The sequence below is a fragment of the Mastigoproctus giganteus genome, chromosome 9 (genome assembly GCF_048544385.1).
Source record: "Mastigoproctus giganteus isolate SK-2022 chromosome 9, ASM4854438v1, whole genome shotgun sequence".
Classification (NCBI taxonomy): domain Eukaryota; kingdom Metazoa; phylum Arthropoda; class Arachnida; order Uropygi; family Thelyphonidae; genus Mastigoproctus; species Mastigoproctus giganteus.
In genome coordinates this window covers 38,239,587-38,262,111 of record NC_143583.1, presented here as the reverse complement: position 1 = coordinate 38,262,111, position 22,525 = coordinate 38,239,587, and the positions used below count along the sequence as shown (strand labels likewise).

Here is a 22,525-nt window from a genome sequence, read left to right as displayed (position 1 = left end):
CACCAGTTGAGCATTTTGAACCCCAGCAGATTCTTGTCTTGGGCGCCAGATGGTGGTCAGTGTTTTCTTCCTAGTGGTAGTGAAATGCTCAGTGAAGGATAACTTGTTGTCCTAGGTAATTTCCAGATCCTTGTGATGATCGACCTTTTGGATCGGTTAGCTATTTAAGGAAATGGTGATGTTATGTATTTTATTCTTTCTGGAGAAGGAAATCTGGGCTATTTTAAGAGGATTAATTTCGAGCCCAATCTAGGTGAGGAAGTTGGCCAGATTAGTTAACTGCTGTGTGGCTTGTACAGCAACGTTATGCTCACTATCATTACTGCAGGATGGGAAGAATATTTTTAGGTCGTCTGCATAGGTTAGGATGTTATTGCAGGTTGAGAGGAAAGGATCAAGGGCTGCGGTGAATAGTGTGGCAGAGAGCACTCCTCCTCCTCCTTGGGAACTCATCTTTTTACTGTGTAATTGGAACTAAAATTTTCATGCTTTACTATTATGATCCTCTCTGTAAGTAAATCTCGCAGGTAGTGTGAGTAAGTTTCCTGTAACGCAAAAGTGAGATTCGAGGAAGTAGCGGAGGGGTTGGATCGCTATTCTGTCATAAGCGGCTTTGATGTCAAAAGTAGGATATCCATCCGGCTTTTATTATTCAGAGCGGGGATCCTGCAACTTGTCTCTAGGAGAGACAAATCTCTTGTTCCATTGCATTACTCCTTACATCTTACGATATTCGTGGAAAAAAAAAAAAAAAACACCGATGCAATAACGGTAGGAATAATAAGTCGTAATCTGCAAAATCACTAGCAAACTTTAGAAGTAAGCTAACGAATGTGATTAAGACTATTAAACTATTTGTCAAACACAATTTAATATGTTAATTAAACAAAAAGATGGTAAAAATTTCCAATAGACTATGTAGACACCCCTCCTCCATTGATAGTTGGTCACATCCAACAAAACACCATATATCTGGCACAACTATAAATATGCTCCTAAAATTGTAAGAGGCAATAGCAAGATTACGAATGCAAGCTGCTGAAATTGACGGAGTTAAAGGATTTCCAGCGCGAAATGTTAAAGGGCACCATACAGACGATTAGCGTTCTGAGAACGAAACTGGATTGGTGCTGTAACTGTCACAAAACGACTTGGAAAACGTTTGAAGCTGACGGAATGTAACAAGAAGTCTCTGCAAATATTCATTCTCTCGTAACGCATGTCAATTGGTTAACAGAACACAAAGGCTTTCAGTCAGATGACTGGGACACATGTCAGCACCAGAACAGTGTAGAGGACACCGAATGATATGATATGGGTTACCATAGTAGTTCAGCCATCTAAAAGCTACTAATCTCATCGACTAATTAGCATTAGCATTAGTAGAGGCATATGATGCAAGAAAACAAGCTTATGCAGCATCAGCCAAAAAAAAAAAAAAAAAACACTTCCATTTCACCCCTCCGTTCGTTCGAAATACCTGTCCAGCTGAGCCTTAAATTTGTTTGGGCTATCAACTTCCACAACAAGGAATGGAAGTCTTTTCCACCAACCAACTACCCGCTGGCTAAAGGCAACTTTCCGCACAGCTATCCTACATCTGTCTTTCCTCAATTTGAATTTATGCCCTCACAGATGATTATTCTGAACAAGAGAAAGAATCCCATCGGCATTGAGCATGCTCAAACCATTCAAAGGCTCTATCAGATCACCTCGCCGGTGCCTAGTCTCCAGACACTGTAATTTGCAAAACTTAAGCCCTTCTTTGTAAGAGCAACCCTTTGTTCCATTCACTAATCTTGTTGCCCTTCTCTGTACTCGTTCCAGCAGCTCTACATCCTTCTTGAAATGAGGCCTCCAGACCTGTAAACAGTACTCAAGGTGAGGCCTGACCATTGCCTTATACAAGGAATAATCACCTGCCTATCCCTGCTAGAAAAATTCCTGTATATCATTGATAAGACACCATGAGCTACTCTTGCAGCCCGTCTGCACTGTCAGAGAACTTCATATCTGCCTGCACAATTACCCCCAAGTCCCTTTCATTCTCTACCACTGTCAGTGTAGTACCACAGAGTTGATACGTTGCTCTGGGGTTGCTGTTTCCCATGTGTAGTACTTTACATTTGTCAATGTTAAACTTCATTTTCCACATCTTAGCCCATCTGTTCAACCTTTCCAGATCCTGTTGCAGCAGAATATCGTCAGTAGTGTCCTTAACAACCCTGCCAACCTTTATATCTTCTGCAAACTTGGACATTAAGCTTGATATACCATCATCAATATCATTTATAAATACAGAAAACAATAATGGACCCAACACTGAACCCTGAGGGACTCCACTAATAACATTAGTCCACGATGAGCAGTGTCCATTGATTACCACTCTCTGTCTTCTCCCCCTCAACCATCCCTTTATCCATAGCAGCAATTTGCCTCCAATGCCACACTGCTCCAATTTGTGCAGCAGTTTTCCATGTGCAACAGTATCAAAAAGATCCAAGATCAAAATATACAATATCAAAGTTATTTCCTGCATCCAGTTCTTTTGTGACTATCTCAAGCTTTTGTGACTGGCTAATGCCACAAGCCGTCTACCCTGTAGTAAGGCCAGCCATTATTGGACTGTAGACTAATGGAAAGCCACCTTTTGGAATGTGTTGTTGTTATTGGTTTTAAGAGCATCGGTGACTAAGACCATATTATTCGGTATACACTGTCTGAAAATTGTGTGTGTTCTTTGGTCGACTTTCTGTTTGCTGGACGAAAACCCCGAGATTCAGGGAGAGAAAACCATGCAACCCCCGTCTGTGACTGACTAACTCAGCCACTTCGTCAAAAAGATCCAAAACAATTCCAAAACATGGTCTGCCACTCATAGTCACTTCGTAGTAGTAGGGTTTTAGGAGCATTAGCGACTAAGGTTATATTGCTCCGTGTAATTCTCTGCAAATTGTGTATGTTCTGAAGTCAATATTCTGTCTGTTTGACGAAAGACCCGGTTTTCCGGGTGAAAAACTGTGCAACTCTCACCTGAGACCAACTAACTCAGCCACGTTACAAAAAAAACCATAAAAATTCTTCCCGTCATCAACGGAACTCGAACTCAGGTATTTTCCACCTGATGTGGGGAGGATGGGGATCCTGCCAACTGCGCTACCCACAAGGGCTAGGGTTACATACATAGAACGCTAGCTGCAAACTGCTTTGCCTCGACAATGAAGTTCGGCTTCAATTTCGTAACTATAGACTTAGCAAAAGCTCTTTTCGTGTTCAGGCTGTTTTTGATAAGAAGCATAACTCCTCCACCCCCTTCTATCTTCTCTATTTTTCCTAAATACATTATACGGATAGTAGTGGAAATCATCACCAAAAATCCTTGCACCACCTTTGGGTGGTACAAGGATATTTTATCAGTATCATTGTGGATACCCCAAGGGTTCAGGAAACTACTAGTTAGGGGGAAGGGTAATTTAGATCGTCGTATATCTGATAACATGGGTCAAAGTAATGCTTCCACTCACCTCATGAATACTTGTTTGTTGCTACAACAGTCAGTGTTGGGAAGATGATGTGAGGTGAGCAACGTTTCAAATGAAGTGGGAGATAAAAAGTTAGAGATACAAAACTAAATTACATCAAGGGGTGTGTCAAGGTAGCTAATTATAGAAGATGAATTAATCTCAACTGTGTCTACAGTAAAGTCAGGAGTGTTGTCAATAAAATGGCTGAAATTGAACTCCTGGTTAGGATAATTAATTCTGATATAATAGGGCTAACTGAAACGTGGTGCCACCCGAAAATTGGTGATAACGATATATATAATCATAATCACCAATGCATCATGCTTCTTAGCAAAAGGAGCCTTGAGCGCGAAAACAGCCTTTGCTGAGTCTGAAGTTACATCTGCCAGCATGGAATCTGCGTGGTGTGAGTTAGTTGAGCAAAAGAGCAATGAGAGTTTGAGTAATCTACAGAGCAGAATATTGTGAAGAACACGATGAAGGTTTCTTCATGGAGATGGAATGGGCAAGCAAGCGTGGACGTCTTATTATAGGTGACTTTAATCTGCCCCAGATTGTTTGAAATAAGTCGGAGGGAAACTCGATGGGGAAAACTTTTTAGAATAAACTAGATGATTATTATTTGTACCATCATGTTAGAGAATATACTAGGGGCGGGCGAGAATATTCTTGAATTCGTTACCTCATTGTTCATTGCTTATTGAACGTTACCTCATTGCTCTTGAGCTCATTACTATCGAATCAAACGACATCACAGGGCTTAATATACAGGATCCATTGTCAGCAAGTGATCCTAAAATCGTCAGCTGGAAGATGAAGAAAGATGTTGTAGTGAAAGGTAAAAGCACAGGTGCCACAGAAAATTCTAGGCTAGCAAAGGCAGTTTATGTGAAATCTCTGGCAAAAAGAGCAAAGAGAGGGGGGATAAGGAATTCTTCACATATATAAATGCAAAGAAGAGAAGGAAAAACTAGATCGGACCCTTATGTAATGGGCGTGGGACAGTATTAGATACCTCAGCTGATGTTGCAGATAAACTCAACAGTTACTTTGCATCGATATTTACAGAAGATAAACCCTTCACGCCAATGAGAAATTCTGGGAGTGAAGTTGAAAAAAATGAAATTAATCATGTTGAAATTTCATATGTTTATTTAATGAAAAAAATTTCGAGCCTACAGGCAGTAAAGCTCTTGGGGTTGATGGCATATATCCTATAATCCTAAGAGATGCGGCAAGTGAGTGCATTGAACCATTGAGGCTAAATATGGAGCATCACTGGACTCGGGAGTGATTCCGTTCGATTGGAAAGGTGCCTTATGCATCTTCAATACATAAGGGCAGTTCTAAGAGTGAAATGAGAAATTACCGGCCTGTTAGTCTAACTTCAGTAGTATGGAATTCAGGATCATTTAGATAGAAATAGAATTCTGAAGGATACTCAGCATGGTTTTGTAAAGGGAAAATCATGTTTAACTAATCTGGTTAGCTATTCTGACAGGGTCACTCAAGAGCTGGACTTGGGGAATAATTTAGACATTGCTTATTTGGATTTCAGCAAAGCATTTGACACAGTCCCACATAAGCAGTTACTTTATAAGCTGGAACAGGTTGGAATCACAAGGAAAATCCTTAGATGTATAGCTTTATGGCTTCAGGGCAGGAGGTAGAGGGTTGTGATAAATGGTTATTCCTCAGATTGGGTTGATGTAAGAATTGGGGTTCCCCAAGGATCAGTATTAGGACCACTGTTGTTTTTGACTTTCATAAATGACATTGATGAAGGGATTTGCAGATGATTTAAAGATAGGTAGAGTAGTTAATGATTGCTGCCAAGCAGAGCTTCTTCAGAATGACCTAGATGGACTTCGGGGACAGTCAGAAAAATGGCAGCTATGCTTTAATCCAACAAAGTGTAAGGTATTGCACCTGGGGAAAGGTAACCCCAAAATAACTTATGCAGAGTTGAACTAAAGCCGGTAGTGGAGGAAAGGGACTTGGTGTTACAATACGGTCAGACATGAAGTTCTCTGAGCATTGTAGACAGGTTGCAAGGAAGGCCCATGGTGTCCTATCGTTGATTTATCGAACAATCGCTAGTAGAGATAAGGACATCATATAAGGCTATTGTTAGACCACTCTTGGAATACTGTGTTCAAGTATGGAAAACACACCTAAAGAAAGGCATTATGCTTCTTGAAAGGCTCCGGAGACGGGTAACTCGCCTGGTGATCGACAAAAGGGCGTCCATATGAAGAAAGACTTCGAATATGTGAGTTGCAGAGCTTGGAAACTAGGCACCTTAGAGGAGACTTGATTGAGGCGGTTAAGGCTCTGAGAGACATAAGCAAAATGAATAAGGACGAAATTTTTACGGTTATAAATGATTGTAGAACTAGGGGCCATAATTTCAAGTTACGGATGGGGACTGGACTGCAGGAAGTTTCATTTTAGCAAGCGTGTTATAAATTACTGGAATAAGTTACCTACATGGGTGGTAGAGGCTGACAGTTTGGGGAAATTCAAAAGTCAGCTGGATAATTACCTATGAGAGCAGGGAAACGCTTAGTTTGTCCATTTCCTTTTCTCTTATTTATTAATTATTATATATATTTTTTTTTTTAAATTTTCTTCTTCTTATCATTATTTCATTCTTATCGTTTTATTTTATTATTATTTAATTTAATTTAATTATTATTTTTTATTATTTTTATTTGTTTATTTATTTATTTATTTATTTATTTTTGCTGATGCAGCATAAACCCTAGGCTTACTTGCACCATGTGGCCATTGCTAATATTAATTACTGAATTGAAGAATTGCTGAGTGAGAGTGAAGCCATTTGAATTGTGGAATACTCTCAAAGTAAAAATCACAGAAGCCATGAACACCTACTATTATGTATTTTATAAGGCAATGGTCAGGCCACACCTTGAGTACTGTAAACTGGTCTGGAGGCCTCATTTTAGGAAGAAAGTAGAGCTGCTAGAACAAGTACAGAGAAAGGCAACAAGATTAGTGAATGGAACAAAGGATTGCTCTTACGAAGAAAGGCATAAGTGTTGCAAATTACAGTGTCTGGAGACAAGTCACTCCAGGGGCTCACATCTGGTGAGTATGAGCGTGGCACACCCAGGGTCCTGAGCTGGATATCATATCATTCTTCTATTTCTTGGTGATTCCTCTCTCTCTCTCTCTCTCTCTCTCTCTCTCTCTCTCTCTCTCTCTCTCTCTCTCTCTCTCTCTCTCTCTCTCTAAGGATAACCCGGGAATTCTTTTTTGGCTGGTGCAGGCTTCCTTGCACCTTATGGTTAATAATAATAATAAGGCACCTATGAGGTGATCTGAATGAGGTGTACAAGGCCTTGAATGGTTTGAGGAAGTTCATTGCTGATGGGATTCTATCTCTTGCCCAGATTAATCGCCTGAGGGGGACATAAATTCAAATTGAAGCAAGACAGTTGTAGAATGTTCTATATGTTGTAGACAGTTGTAGATGAACGGAAATTTGCCCTTAGCTAGCGGGTGGTTGATTGCTGGAACAAAATGTAGTTGTAGAAGTTGACAGCTCATATAAATTCAAGGTAAACCTAAACAAACATTTGGAGCGAACGGATGGAGGAAATGGGAAGGGTTTTTTTTTATTTTATTTTATTTGACTGATGCCGTATAAGCTTGCTTCCTTGCATCATATATCTCTAATAATGCTAGTTTTGATGCTATTAAGAAAATATTGCAAAAGGAGGATGTTGAATGGATGACTGCGGAGCTCGCTGGTCAAAAAGGGCAGAAAATGATAGTATGGGAGTTACAGAGCAATGAAAAGTAGTGAAGCCTCCAACAGGTATAAGTTGATCTGTAATAATACTACAAATAAGGTCAGGAAATCCAATGCTGCGTGTGAGATAGCTTTGGTTAAGAGAACAAAGAATTGGGAAAATGAATTTTTCATGTATCTGAATACAACAAAGAAGAAAGCTAATCAGATCATACCCTTGTGCACTGGGTGTGGGAATGTCTTAGACAATTCAGTTGATGTTTTGGATGAAATTAATAGGTACGTTCATCGGTTTTTACTGACTAAAGATCCTTCATGCCGAGAAGAGGCTGTGCAGTGAGGGTAAGCCATATGAAGTTAGTGATGTCGTAATTTCAGTTGATTGTTTATTAGCAAAACTTTTGAGCATAAAAGCAAATATTCCACCTGGAGTTGGTGACATATACCCTGTACTTTTTGAGGAAGTCTGTGCGGGAACTATAGTGGTATCGTCACCGTTCCCCCACACTCGGTGGAAAAGACCAGTGGTTCGAATCTCGTCGATGACGAGAGGAACTTTTATGGGCATTTTTCACACCGTGATTGAGTTAGTTGGTCTCAATTTACCTCCGTTTTTTACCCCTGTTCCGGGGAAAAAAAACGCAGGGAAAAGGTTTTTCACTCGGAACGCGTGGTTTTTCTTCCAGCAAAGCAGCCAAATCGACCAGAGAACACATGCAATTTACGGACATAATACAGAAGGGTAGATGAAATAACTTTGAGGATAACCCTAATAAATAGTTTTTTTTTTTCGTATTTTTGAGGGAGAAGTAGAGAGAGAGGGAGTGTATTGTACCCCTGAAGCTAATTATGCAGGTACCCTTGGACTCAGAGGAGATTCCTTTGGATTGGAGAAGTGTATTCTCCAATACATAAAAGCGGTTCTCAGAGTGAAGTTGGTAACTACCGAGGAGACCAGTTGCTCGACTTCAATGGTAGGAAAAATCTTATAGACAGTGATTAAAAGTACAATCCAAGGACATTTAGATAGATATCACATTCGGAAGGACACACAACATGGCTTTGTTAAGCGTAAATCAATCTTAACTAACTTAATAGGCTATTTTGAGACAATTTATAATGAGCACAATTTAGGGCACAATTTTCGATAGAATTTATTCGGATTTTAGCAAAGCATTTGACTCGGTCCCTCATGAGAGGTTTCTGTATAAGTGTGAATAGCTTGAACAGGCTATGATTACTGGTAAGATTCTAAGATACATTGCTGGGTGGTGCCAGAGCAGAAGGCAGAGGGTTGTGATTAATGGATATTCTTCAGATTGTCACAACGTTAGGAGTGGGTTCCCTCAAGAATCGGTTCTTGGATCACTACGGTTTCTGATTTTCATAAATGATCGACGAAGAGATAGAGGCTATGAGGTCAAACTTTGCAGATGACTTAAAGATTGGCAGAGTCGTTAATGATCAGTGCCAAGCAGCGCTCCTTTAGGCTTGAATAGACTTCAAAGATGGTCAGAGAAGTGGCAGCTCTGTTTTAATGCTGGTCTTACATTTGAGAAACTGCAACCCTCAAATAAATTAAAGATTTGGTTGGGTTGAATTAAAACGGTGGAAGAGGAAAGGATTCTGAGAGTCACAATACGAGCAGATGTGAAATTTTCTGAACACTGTAAACAGGACGCCAGGAAAGCCCAAGGTGTCCTATCATTGATTTATCGATCGTTATCTTGTAGAGATAGAGAGGTCATAATCAGACTGTATAATGCAATTGTAAGACCACATTTGGAATACGGCGTTCAAGTACGTAGACCTCATCTGAAAAAAGACATCCAGCTTCTTCAAAAGGTCTAAAGACGAGCAACTCTAATGGTGAGATCGGCAGAAGGAAGACCGTAGGGAGAGACTCCGATTATGTGAGCTACAGAGCTTGGCAGCCATGCACCTCCGCACCTCCAAGGTGACTTGATTGAGGTTTACAAGGCTCTGAGGTTTACAAGGCATTCATTATTAAAATGAATGAAAGTGGAATTCTCACGGTTATAATGAATTCCAGAACTCTAAGTCATAAATTCAAATTACAGGGGTGAGGTTTAGATTAGACTGCAGGAAGTATTCTTTTAGCCAGAGATTCTTTGATTTCTGGAACAAGTTGCCTTCGCAGTTAGTGAGGCTGACAGTTTGAATAAATTCAATGGTCAACTAGATAATTACCCGTTTGTGGAGGAAAGCATATATTTTGTGTTTTCTTATCTACTTGTTTTTTTTTTTTTTTTTTCTGTGCAGCAAAAGCCAGTGGGTTCCTTGCAATACATGGCGATTACTATATCTGGATTGCAGGGTATATCACGAAAATCCAACCTATGAATCATGGACCTCCCTACTCCACGCTTACCTTACATGTTTTCGCTACGTTGGCTACAGTTCACTTTACGATGTGTAAATGGGTGGCTGTGGCACATTTGTCTAGTTATAGACTGGGTGTGGTATCCAATGATTAAGGCTCTTTGAAACACTGCAAGCGTTTTGACCCTTCCAATTCTGCTTATTTGTGTTACGTTTTTTTTTCTGTTCTTTAAATGCTTTCCCTGTTCCTTTGCAAATATCTCGTTCGCTTCTCTTACTACGGTTGGTGGATTGTTATACTGTAATACAGTCCACTAACTGTAGTGGTCTTATTATTATTATTATTATTATTATTAGCCATATGGTGCAAGGAAGCCTGAGGCTTATGCTGCACCAGGCAAAAAAAAAAAAAATTTTCCCTATTTCCCTGAGAGAGAGAGAGAGAAAGTAGAAAGGAATCACCAAGAAAGAGAAGAATGATGATATCCAGCTCAGGATCCTGGGTGTGCCAAGCCTGTATGCAATGAATAGCCGACCGGGCTAGCCGAGTGGGTAAAGTACCTGCCCGGCAACCCAAAGGTCGCGGGTTCGATTCCCGCCTCGGGCTTGGATCAAAGTACTGCAAAAACCTTGGGAGGTGCAATATGGCCACAGAAGCCGATGCGACAACAACTACCAAATCAAAAAAAAAAAAAAAATATGCAATGAATGAAAAATACGTTTTCACTTTTTCATATATCGTATTGTATATCGCCATGTATCGGCCACGATACATGGCGATATACAATATCATGGCGATATATGATACATGGCGATATATGAAATCGCTACCACGATTTCATATATCGCCATGTATCGGCCACGCAGTGTGACTGAAAACATAAAAATTCCCCAGGCTTAGAATTCAGGCCTTTTCTATACGGCGTGATTAGGCAGTAATCCTAACCACCTTGCTAGGAGCTAGGTCCTAGAGTGAGATATGGCGTTATGTATGCTCCTGTAACTAATTTTCCTATACGTGAATCCATTGTACTCTTTGTGAGCATGTTTTGTGTCTGTACATCACTTGCGAAGGTAGTTGTAGGTACTCTTTAGCTCTGTTATGGATAGCTGCTGTTTGTAACGAATTCTTAAGTAAGTTAATTGTGTAGGAAAATAACGATTAATTTTTGAGATTAAATTAAATAAAGGAAGAATTAAATTGACTGTTGTCCATTTTCTTTGATATGAATGGTTTAGAGTTTTAAATTGGCAGAGCAAGCTCACATAGCGACACTCTTGACATTTAAACTTGTCATTTTAAATATGGCGACAAGTAGTGAGTATGGAACTTGTATGTTGTAATGTATTTGAGTAATTGTATTTCCAGTATTTTTATGTGGAGGTGATTTTCTCCATGTGATATCGGCATTATGCAAATCTCTAAAAATGATATTTTTACTTTGATATACAGTATTTATCGAAATAGAAATCAGAAGCAGGAACAGATGCATGCTGTTTTTCCCCCTGGGTGGGAGAACGATGTAATGATGAATTTGCTAAAACAAATAAATAAAATAAAAATAAAAAACACATTACGCGGTATTATATTTACATAATTTAACTAAGTTTTAATGTTATTGTCGTTTTTAAAGGACAATTACATTAAAACCATACGTTTCGGAGTACCCTGTCTAGTAGTGGCATGTGATGCAAGAAAGCAAGTGTATGAGCTTATGCAGCATCAGCCAAAAAAAAAATAAAAAATTTACAAAACAGTTTCTTCTAAATGTTTGTCCAGTTCCTCCTTAAATTTATTTAACCTATCAACTGCCACAGCGACAGCTGGAAATTTGTTCCAGCAATTAACCACCCGCTGACTAAAGGCAAATTTCCGCACATCTATTCTAGTGTGGTAAAAAAGTATATGTGAGCATGAACTGTATGTTATATAAAATAAGCATGATACGAAATGATATACTTTATAGGGTAACGTGATATGCACGACGATTATGATATATGCAATTGACAATAACTGAAAATCATATCAGATTTGTCGAATTTTAACTATCCTTTATATAATATATATATACCACATAAAGGTATGATGCAACTTATAAAACACAGAATTTTTCCAACTTAATCAGGCGCTAAGGAGCTCTATCCATGACCATCACCATCCTTTTATCTGCTACTGATAATTATGAAACCTGTTGATTTAGAACTAGTTTAATAAACTGGTGTATTAACTAATTTCACAGGCTTCTAGTAATAGGTTTCACAAGGCAGTTTGGCTCTTTCTCCATCAGCCAACTGTGGGATGCCATTAGAAAACAGGCCTTGTGCGTCGGGTTGCATTATATCATCAAAGTTTCTTGCGACGACCGACTGTCAGTCATCACAAGAAACTTTGATGATGTGGGATGCCAGTTTCCTTTCCCCATTCATAATAGTAATTTTATGGAATTGTAGGTGTAAGTCAATTAGTTTTTCACTTTAATTGACTGGAAAATGAAGTTCTGGTGGCATGTTTATAATAATGCATTATTTTAATCACTTCTCAAATTTTAAAATATTAGTAGCTGGAAGCTAATATTTGGAAACAAAAATAATAAGATATATATATATATTATTTATTATTTTTTTTTTGTCAAAAGTTTATCTAACACAGCACATTTTTTATAGAATTATATCAGGTGTTCAGAACATACATTGGAATGCCATTCCAGTTCATTACAAAAGTAATGTAATGTATTAACTGCTTTATACACATTATGCTGCTGAATATCCTCTTTTGTAAAATTTTCCCATTTCAAGCTCTGATTATATCATTAAATATACAAATGAACAAAATATTGAATTAGTCAAAATGAACAGAACAAACAAAACAGTGGCTACATGAAGATCATTTTGATGCTTCCCTTACATTGCTATTTATTAAGTGAAAGTCATTTTGTTGAATTGGAAGTAATGCATATCACTATCCAACACAATTTTGTTTGCTCAGTTTCTGTACTGAAAAAAAATTCAAGAAATATATTTCTCAAATATATAGTAAAAATATAGAGTCAAAGTGGCAATATCTTAATGTGTATACCTTCTACTGAATATTTTCATGTGAAATTTCATGTTTTTTTCATGTAAACAAGGAGGGTAGTTATTCCTTAAGGAAATGTAATTGAAATGAAAATAAAATTTTACGAATATATCTATAAAGATACAGGAAAACAAAATATTCAGTTAACTGAGGTTATCAGAATTATATCAAAAACATTATATATTTCAGTTAACTAATATTCCCAATATTTTCATAATTATTATCAGGCCACCACATCTTGAGTACTGCATACAGGTCTGGAGGCCTCATTTTAGGAAGGATGTTGAGCTGCTGGAATGAGTACTGAGAAAGGCAATGAGATTCATGAGGGAGGAAAAAAAAGGGTGCTTTTACCATGAAAGGCTTCAGTTCTTCAAATTGCAGCATCTGGAGACTAGGCACCTGTGTGGTGATCTTGATTGAGGTGTTTAACTATTTGAATGGGTTGAGCAAGCTTAATGCTGATGTGATTCATCTTCTTGCTCAGACGACAGACATGAGGGGAGCACAAATTAAAATTGAGGAAGGATGGTTGCAGAATAGATAGAATAGATAGATAGTGGAAGTTTGCCTTTAGCCAGTAGGTGGTTGATTGTTGGAATAGACTTCCATTTGTTTTTTGTGAAAGTTGATAGCTTAAATAAATTCAAGAAAAAACTAGACAAACTATTGGAGGGAATGAATAAGTGAAATGGGAAGTGTTTATTTCTGTTTATTTATTTTATTTTTTTGGCTGATGCTGTCTTGCATTATTTGCTAATGCTAAATGAAACAGTGTTGGATTTGATTTCGCACACTTCTGCGGCCAACATGCTGATTTAATAATACTCCTGGAATGTTCTAAGCAAATTCCTTCATTTCTTTTTACAGTTTAATTTTTTTTTTTTATGAAAACCCCAAACACGAAAGGTATCAGAACCTATAGTACTTAGTACCGTGCATGGGTTGGAGGAGAAGTATGGGGGGAGGGGGATACCGGCAACTTTGCTCTAGAGCAGGCCCGGACAAACTATGGCCCACGGGCCATACAAAAATGTGACGGCGGCGAGCTTTAATTGTATTTTCAAAAAAAGTTTACTTATTTTATGCCTTTTTGAAAAATAAATCTGTATATGTAATACATTATAGAATTTGTCAACTTGTAAATTGTTTTATCATCTCTGTATTGTTCATATTGAGATAGAATTTGAAACTGTGCGCGAACCGGAGCGAGCCAACGGGCGCTTTTATAACAGTATAATTTGCGATTATAAACTAACCGCGCGAAACTACGGTAACAGACAACTGGTGATGACGATAACGGCTTTGCTGTGGTGGCGGAGTAATAGGATAGGACTGCTGACCGGCCGCAGCTTCAATCTGTTTTCTCTGACGGTCATCCCGCAGTTAGTTTTTTTGCATTATCTTTGGTTATCATCTTGGTGCCAGTAGCGATAAAAATAATATTTATGCCCTTTTAAAAATGAATAAAAAACGAAAAATTCAACAAGAGCATCGTGTCTTCAATGAAGAGTGGAACACAAAATATTTTTTTGCTAACATAAATAACGAGACTATTTGAGTGTGTCTCAGTGTTGAAAGAGTACAATATTAAAAGACATTTCACTACTAAATATTCCGAATATGGTGCCAATTTAACTCCGGAAGCGAGAAAGAAAACTGCTGATGGATTGATTCAAAATTTATCTAGACAACAAACTGTGTTTATGCGGCTAAGGAACAAGAAGCTACTGTAGAGGCAAGTTTTTTTATTTCTCATATAATTGCAAAAAGCAACAAGCGTTTTTCTGATGAAGACTATATTATAAGGAATGTATGACTGAAGCTTGTGGAATTATATGTCCTGATATTAAACATAAATTTGAGAATATAAGTTTATCTCGGCGAACCGTAGCAAGAAGAATTGAATGTATCGATACAAATTTGAATGAGCAATTATTATCAGTATTAGAATCCATAACATGGTACTCAATAGCTCTCGACGAAAGTAACGACCAAAAGAATACTGTGCAGTTATTAATTTTCATACGTGAATGTACCTCTAATTTTGAAATTATTGAAGAGCTTCTTTCAATGGAATCTCTTAAAGACCAAACAACGGGAGCTGACATATTTGAAAAATGCTTAACAAGATATAATTTACAATGGAACAAAATGGTAAGCGGAACAACTGATGGAGCAACAGGTAAAAATGTTGGAGCGTTAAAGAAAATTCAGGATAAAATTTGTGAAAATTATCCCGATTATGATTTAATTACAATTCATTGTATTATACATCAACAAGTATTATGTAAAAATGTGTTAAAAGTTGAACATATCACATCTTGTATTAGTAAATTAACTGGTAAAATTTAGTAATTCCAGTAAAATTCAACTTGTAAAAGTTTATTTACTAGTAAAATTAACTAGTAAATAAACTAGTAATTTAATACGATCGAGGGACCTGAAACACAGACAACTCGTTAATTTTCTTCAAGATATTGAATCCGAGTACACAGATATTCCTTATCATAGCCAAATTCGATGGCTTAGCTTAGGAAAAGTTCTTTGGCAAGTATGGGATCTTAAAGGTGACATCGTTCAATTTTTAAAACTGAAAAATATTATGGACTTTCCCGAATTAACTGATAATAACTGGATTTGTGAATTTGCATTTACCCTGAACATCGTGACACACTTAAATACTTTCAACACCGTGTTACAAGGGAAAAATTTATACGCCCATGATATGTTAAAAAGTTTGAATGGATTTCAATTAAAATTCCAGTTGTTCCTTCGACATTTATTGATTAACAAGGTAGACCACTTTCCAATTATGAAGTTGCTGAAGATTCCAGAAAGTAAATTTTAAAAATATTGTGAAATTATCAACGCTTTGAATGACGACTTTTCATGAAGATTTGGCGACTTCCAAAAAATTGAGACAAGTTTGGCAATAGTGCGCGGCCCATTTTCAATAGAAATTGATAGTGCACCGAGTGAACCACAACTTCAGATTATAGATCTGCAGTGTGATACCGATTTAAGGGAATTGCACTGTCGTGAGGAAATCTGTAAATTTTACAATACTCTTTTTAATTCGGATAAATTCGACGAACTTAAAGATTTTATTTTGGATCAACTTACATATGTGAACAAACATTTTCCATCATGAATCTAAATAAAAATTATTTACGATCAAGCATCACCGATGAACATTTACAAGCAATTTTAAGAATCTCAACTACAAAATTAACACCCGAAATTAAAATAATGTTAAAAGATGTAAAACAGTTCCATTCATCTCATTAAATTCTTGGTTGTTAGAGAATAATTTTTTTTTGTTATATTTCTTCTTCATGATAACAAATAATATATATCTAAAAATAGTATTTTACGTGCGGCCTGCCTTCTTTTTGAATTCCTAATGTGGCCCTTCAGCCAAAACGTTTGCCCAGGCCTGCTCTAGAGACTAAACATGGGTTCTCATATGCAACTCCCATTGCTCTACCAACCCTAGAGTTTGTAGTACAGCACTCACATTCAGAATTCATATTCTGTTTATTTAATGGGTGGGTCAAATGTGGATTTGTACTGTGCCCCATAAATGTATGGTTCACTTCTGTATACTAGTGCTACAGGCCATACTGCTATGGCCTAGTAGGCATCAGCAGCAGTGCATTATCTCCAATCATCCTCTACTCCCCCCCCCCCAAAAAAAAACTAAAATAAAAATAATGAAAAATGAATAAATAAACAAAGAAGAGGAGAGCCATGGATCACATGATGTTAATCAGGGTGAGAATGATTCCAAGGAAAGTTATCAATAGCTGCAGATTTGAATTTGACTGTTCCACATATATTATTTGGCTCGATTATATATGTGCTGAGAGTCCAAAAGTGCATCTTTAGTGTTCTTTATGCTGTGTTATATTATATGATTAAGTAAGCTGAAGTAAGCTATTGGCCTGATAGGTAACGTAGAGTGATTGATCTTGATAACAGAGTTTCATTAATAGGATAGCTTGCCTTATAGGAAATGCTCTTTTGGTAAAGACTTGGAGTGTTTCTACAAGGTGTTGTAAGTTACTGCTGGTAACTTTACTCAACTTTATATCATAAAAAAGTTAGGTTGATATGCATCCTCCATGCATTCTTACCAGCTGAAAAACAGTTTTTTGTTTAATCATTCTCTTCTTTGATGAAATTATTGGAAGAAATTATATAAATTTTATACTCTGAATTTTGTCTAAGCAGACATCTGTAGATGAAAAATGATTATTATGATATGATGATGAATACTTTCCTAAGTTTTTTTTTTTTATTTATTTTTTAGAATTGCGCTTAGCCCTCGTTCAACTCACAGTAGGCAGTAACAAGGAACTTAATATCAAACATGCCTGTGAATTGGTTCAAGCAGCAGCTAAACAAGGAGCCCAATTGGTGTGCTTACCTGTAAGCATCAAGTTTTTTGTTTTTATTTTTAGAATTTACCTTTTGTAAGCATCAAATTTTTTGTCCCTATTTTTAGAAGTTATCTGTTGTAAGCATCAAATTTTTTGTCCCTATTTTTAGAAGTTATCTGTTGTAAGTATCAAATTTTTTGTTCTTATTTTTAGAATTTATCCTGTTGTTGTTGCCATTACACAAAACTTAAATTTTTGTTTCAAATCCAGGGGTCCCCAGAATCTGAGTCCTTGCAGTTATGAGGATTTGAAAATTGAACAATTAAAGCTTTTTCCCTTGAGAAAATTGACCAAGCACTTGAATATTTTTTGTGAGAATGATCTTCTTTATTATCGTACAACAAATGTTAAGCGCAAAGTTTAAGACATAACTAAATGCTACGACACAATTTTATCTGAAAAAATACGACAAAAATAACCAAAACTCTGGATTCGTTCTTTATTCGTGCAACTTCAATAAACTTTACTTAACCTTACATTTTGTAACATATTATAATAAAAAATGTCTAATAAAATAATTTTCTCCTTTTTCACTTCCTTCGTCTATTTTTTAACATTAAACATTACTATGTAATATCGGTGTAGATAAAACATATCTACCCATCCTTCACAACAAGTTGCCCATGTATTGCACTACCTCGAATAAGTAAGACTTCACTTGCAATACCATGATACCTGCTCACCCACCGATGAAAAGCTAACTAGCTTTGAAACAGTGCCGTCTGGGTGGTGGCGCCCACTGAGAATACGTAACAATAGTCTTCTCTATTTTGTGAAGCATTACTTATTTGAGGTAGAGCAATACATGGGCAACTCATTGTGAAGGATGAGCACAATATGAGATACAGTTGAAATGATGCCTTTCATGCTGTGATCGTAGTTTTTCTTTAAAAGTTGTCTATGGTGTATCTACACAGGTGGCTAACAATCTGAACGAGTATTTTGCATCTACATTCACACATGAGGAGTTATTCAGGAAGGAGAATGATGTAGGTAAAGTAAACATTGGCAGTGAGCTGGATGATTTTGTAATAACTGAGAGGAAAGTGGAGGAGAGATTGTTGAGGATAAACATAAAAAAGGCACCTGAGGTGGATGGGATCTATCCAGTTATATTAAAGGAGGCAGCAAAGGAAGTAAGCAAACCCCTAGCCATAATTATGAGATCTTCTTTGGACTCAGGGGAGGTACCCATAGACTGGAGATGTGCAAATGTAACCCCAATTCACAAAGGAGGATCAAAGGCTGACACAAGTAATTATAGACCTGTTAGTTTAACTTCTGTTCCAGGTAAGTTAATGGAGGCACTGGTTAAAGAAGCACTGCAGGATCATCTAGACAAGAATTCAGTTATAGCTCAGACGCAGCATGGTTTTGTTAAGGGCAGGTCTTGCCTGACCAATTTGATTGGATACTATGATGTAGTCACAAAAGAACTGGATGCAGGGAATAACTTTGATATTATATATTTGGATCTTAGAAAGACTTTTGATACTGTTGCACATGGAAGACTGCTGCACAAATTGGAGAAGTGTGGCATTGGAGGCAAATTGCTGCTATGGATAAAGGGATGGTTGAGTGGCAGAAGACAGAGAGTGGTAATCAATGGACACTGCTCAACGTGGACTAATGTTATTAGTGGAGTTCCTCAGGGTTCAGTGTTGGGTCCATTGTTGTTTTCTGTATTTATAAATGATATTGTTGATGGTGTATCAGGCTTAATGTCCAAGTTTGCAGACGATACCAAGGTTGGCAGGGTTGTTAAGGACACTACTGATACTATGCTGCTGCAACAGGATCTGGAAAGGTTGAGCAGATGGGCTGAGAGGTGGCAAATGAAGTTTAACATTGACAAATGTAAAATACTACATATGGGAAACAGTAACCCCAGATCAACGTATCAACTCTGTGGTACTACGCTGACAGTGGTAGAGAATGAAAAGGACCTGGGGGTAATTGTGCAGGCAGATATGAAGTTCTCTGAGCAGTGCAGACGAGCTGCAAGAGTAGCTCATGGTGTCTTGTCAATGATATACAGGAATTTTTCTAGCAGGGATAAGGAGGTGATTATTCCCTTGTATAAGGCAATGGTTAGGCCACATCTTGAGTACTGTATACAGTTCTGGAGGCCTCATTTCAAGAAGGATGTAGAGCTGCTGGAACGGGTACAGAGAAGGGCAACAAGATTAGTGAATGGAACAAAGGGTTGCTCTTACGAAGAAAGGCTTAAGTTTTGCAAATTAGAGTCTGGAGACTAGGCACTGGCGAGGTGATCTGATAGAGGTGTATAAGGCTTTGAATGGTTTGAGCATGCTCAATGCCAATGGGATTCTTCATCTTGCTCAGAATAATCACCTCAGAGGGCATAAATTCAAATTGAGGAAGGACGGATGTCGGATAGATGTGCGGAAATTTGCCTTTGGCCAGCGGGTGGTTGGTTGGTGGAACCGACTTCCATCACTTGTTGTTGAAGTTGATAGCCTAAACAAATTTAAGGCTCAACTGGACAGGTATTTCGAACGAACGGAGGGGTGAAATGGGAGTGGGTTTTTTTTTTTTTTTTTTCGGCTGATGCTGAATAAGCTTGCTTTCTTGCATCATATGCCTCTACTAATGCTAATGCTAATACACCGATATTATATAGATATAAAATCTTAAACTCTTAAAGTATTATGCCTAGTTGCATTTAGTTTTATTTAAATAATAAACATTACGAAAATTTCTCCTCGTTTTAAGTGGAATTTTCTGGAACCAGTTATCCTCAGATAAGAGGATTCCCTGTACCTTCTAAAATTGGGCAAAAATTACTTGATGTAATCTTTGTCTTTGCCGTAATTCCATTTATATGTGTGTATATATATATATTTATTTTTTTTTTTTCCGTTTTTTCTTTTATATTTTTTTTATTGCTCCAAAACAGCCTAAGCCTTACAGAGGAGAAACACTATGAAATATCAATAAAAAAAATAGTTAGCACTCTGCTTTTTCTCTTATTTAAAAAAAAAAAAAAAAAGTCAACTATCAATGAAAAGACTTTACTTGTTACCCCAATCAGACTCAATTTGAGTCTGATTGCGGTAACAAGTAAAGTAAAGTTATGTGGGACTGAATAAAATGCTTTTTGCAAGTCCAAATAGATGATAATAGATGATATAAGCGAGATTGCATATAAAATATATTTAAGGGAATTGGAATAGAATTAGCAGTCATGGAAAAAGAAGAATAATTCTTGAGAGGATACTAAATGTTTATGGCGATTTTATTCCTTCATATTTTAGAGTAAAATTTTAGACTAAGCAGATGAGGCTAACTATCAATCTAAAATTGTGAATGCTTAAATGCAGCCATTTCTGACATACTTAAACAGCTGATGATGCATGGAAAAAGAATGGAAATATTTGAGTTTAATTTTTTGGTCATTTTACAGAAAAAAGTTGGCATGAGCAGTATCCATTTGCATTAAGTATCTTGAAGTAACTCCAAAGGAATAACCACAGTTTTTTCCCTGTAAAATTTAAATATTTTTTAAACAAATTCTGAGAAAAGTCCTTTTATGAATTGTGAATGAAAATAATGTGTGGGTTCATATCTTAAGATTATACACATTCTACAAGCTGTGAAGACTGGGTTTGTTGAAAGTATGATAAGGCTTATCTTTGAGAAATTCATTGCTTAACAGTTTGCCTGACATTAGCATTAGTAGAGGCATTTGATGCAAGAAAGCAAGCTTATGCAGCATCAGCCAAAAAAAAAAAAAGGAAAAAAAAACCACTCCCACTTCACCCCTCTGTTCGTTCAAAATACCTGTCCACCTGAGCCTTAAACTTATTTAGGCTATCAACTTCCACGCCAAGGGATGGAAGTCTGTTCCACCCACCAACCACCCACTGGCTAAAGGCAAATTTCCGCACATCTATCCTACATCTGTCTTTCCTCAATTTGAATTTATGCCCTCTTAGGTGATTATTCTGAGGAAGAATCCCATCAGCATTGAGCATGGTCAAACCATTCAAGGCTTTATACACCTCTATCAGATCACCTCGCTGGTGCCTAGTCTCCAGACACTGTAATTTGCAAAACTTAAGCCTTTCTTCGTAAGAGCACTCCTTTGTTCCATTCACTAATCTTGTTGCCCTTCTCTGTACTCGTTCCAGCAGCTCTACATCCTTCTTGAAATGAGGCCTCTAGACCTGTATACAGTACTCTAGGTGTGGCCTGACCATTGCCTTATACAAGGGAATAATCACCTCCTTATCCCTGCTAGAAAAATTCCTATTTATCATTGACAATACACCATGAGCTACTCTTGCACCCCTTCTGCACTGCTCAGAGAACTTCATATCTGCCTGTACAACCACCCCCAAGTGCACAACCACCCCCAACATGCACTGTTGCAAAGAAGTCTCACAAAGTTCCTGGCTCTTGGTACTGTTGTATGTAATGTACTACCTACTGAATAGGAGCTGTTTTCAAAAACTGCTAATTACACTTTCTTATTATTTAAAACTTATTAGTTTTATCTTATTTAAGTAGTCTATAAACTATAATTTTATAACATAATACAAAATGTAATTGTATATGGTATACATATATTACATAACTTGGGAATAATGTAGCATTATTATTTTACTTATCTCTTGGTTTAGTGTGATATTTTTAATTTAAATTTCAGCTAAAATCATGCTTCAGATTAGAGTAGTAAAGCAAAGAGCTTAAATTGGTGGGAACGCAGTATCTTGAAGTAACTCAAAAACAATAACCACAATTTTTTTTCTGGAAAGTTTAAACATTTTTGAAACAAATTCTAAGAAAAGTCTTTTTATGAATTGTGAATGAAAATAGTGTGTGGCTCAGGAGAGAACTGCTGAGAGCAGTTTTCCTATGAATCAGGAGAATGAACTGATCATAGGAGAATCAGGTTCTCCTGTGAATCAGTTTTATGATGTTCTGAGACAACCTGGTATATTAATAAATAAATAAATAATAGCAGAATATGATACAGTCAAATGGGATTTTTTTCTGTTTTTAATGCAAAGAGTGTGAGGAGATTAAGTGCAAATTTAGCATTTTGATAGGTGAATATGTCAGCTTGAAGAGTAGGAAAATGATGCCCTCAAAAGAAGTAAAACAAAGGACTCATCGGCCATAACACTATTTATGTATCACACAGCACAGAAAAATCCCAAACAGCTGAAAACACTGGTCCTACAGGAAGTCCCACCTATTATTGGTGACTATTCTCAGAGAAACATTGAGCAAAAAAAATAGAGCAGTATTAGAGTATGCCTGTCAAGGACAAAAGTTAATGACATAAAACAATTATCTTTTAAGGGCTCAAAAGATAACCTGCCAAGATAGA

The 22,525-nt window shown here is 37.1% G+C and overlaps 1 protein-coding gene across 1 annotated transcript in view; it reads left to right on the top strand.

Moving 5' to 3' along the window:
- The first annotated feature begins 10,940 nt into the window (after positions 1–10,940).
- The window catches only part of LOC150080153 (omega-amidase NIT2), a 64,759-nt gene continuing 53,174 nt past the window's right edge, over positions 10,941–22,525 (top strand). Inside the window, exons 1-2 of the mRNA XM_090381809.1 lie at positions 10,941–10,963; positions 17,037–17,155. Of these exons, the coding sequence (XP_090237935.1) occupies positions 10,951–10,963; positions 17,037–17,155 (132 nt within the window). The 5' untranslated portion in view covers positions 10,941–10,950. The remainder of the gene's footprint in view (positions 10,964–17,036; positions 17,156–22,525) is intronic.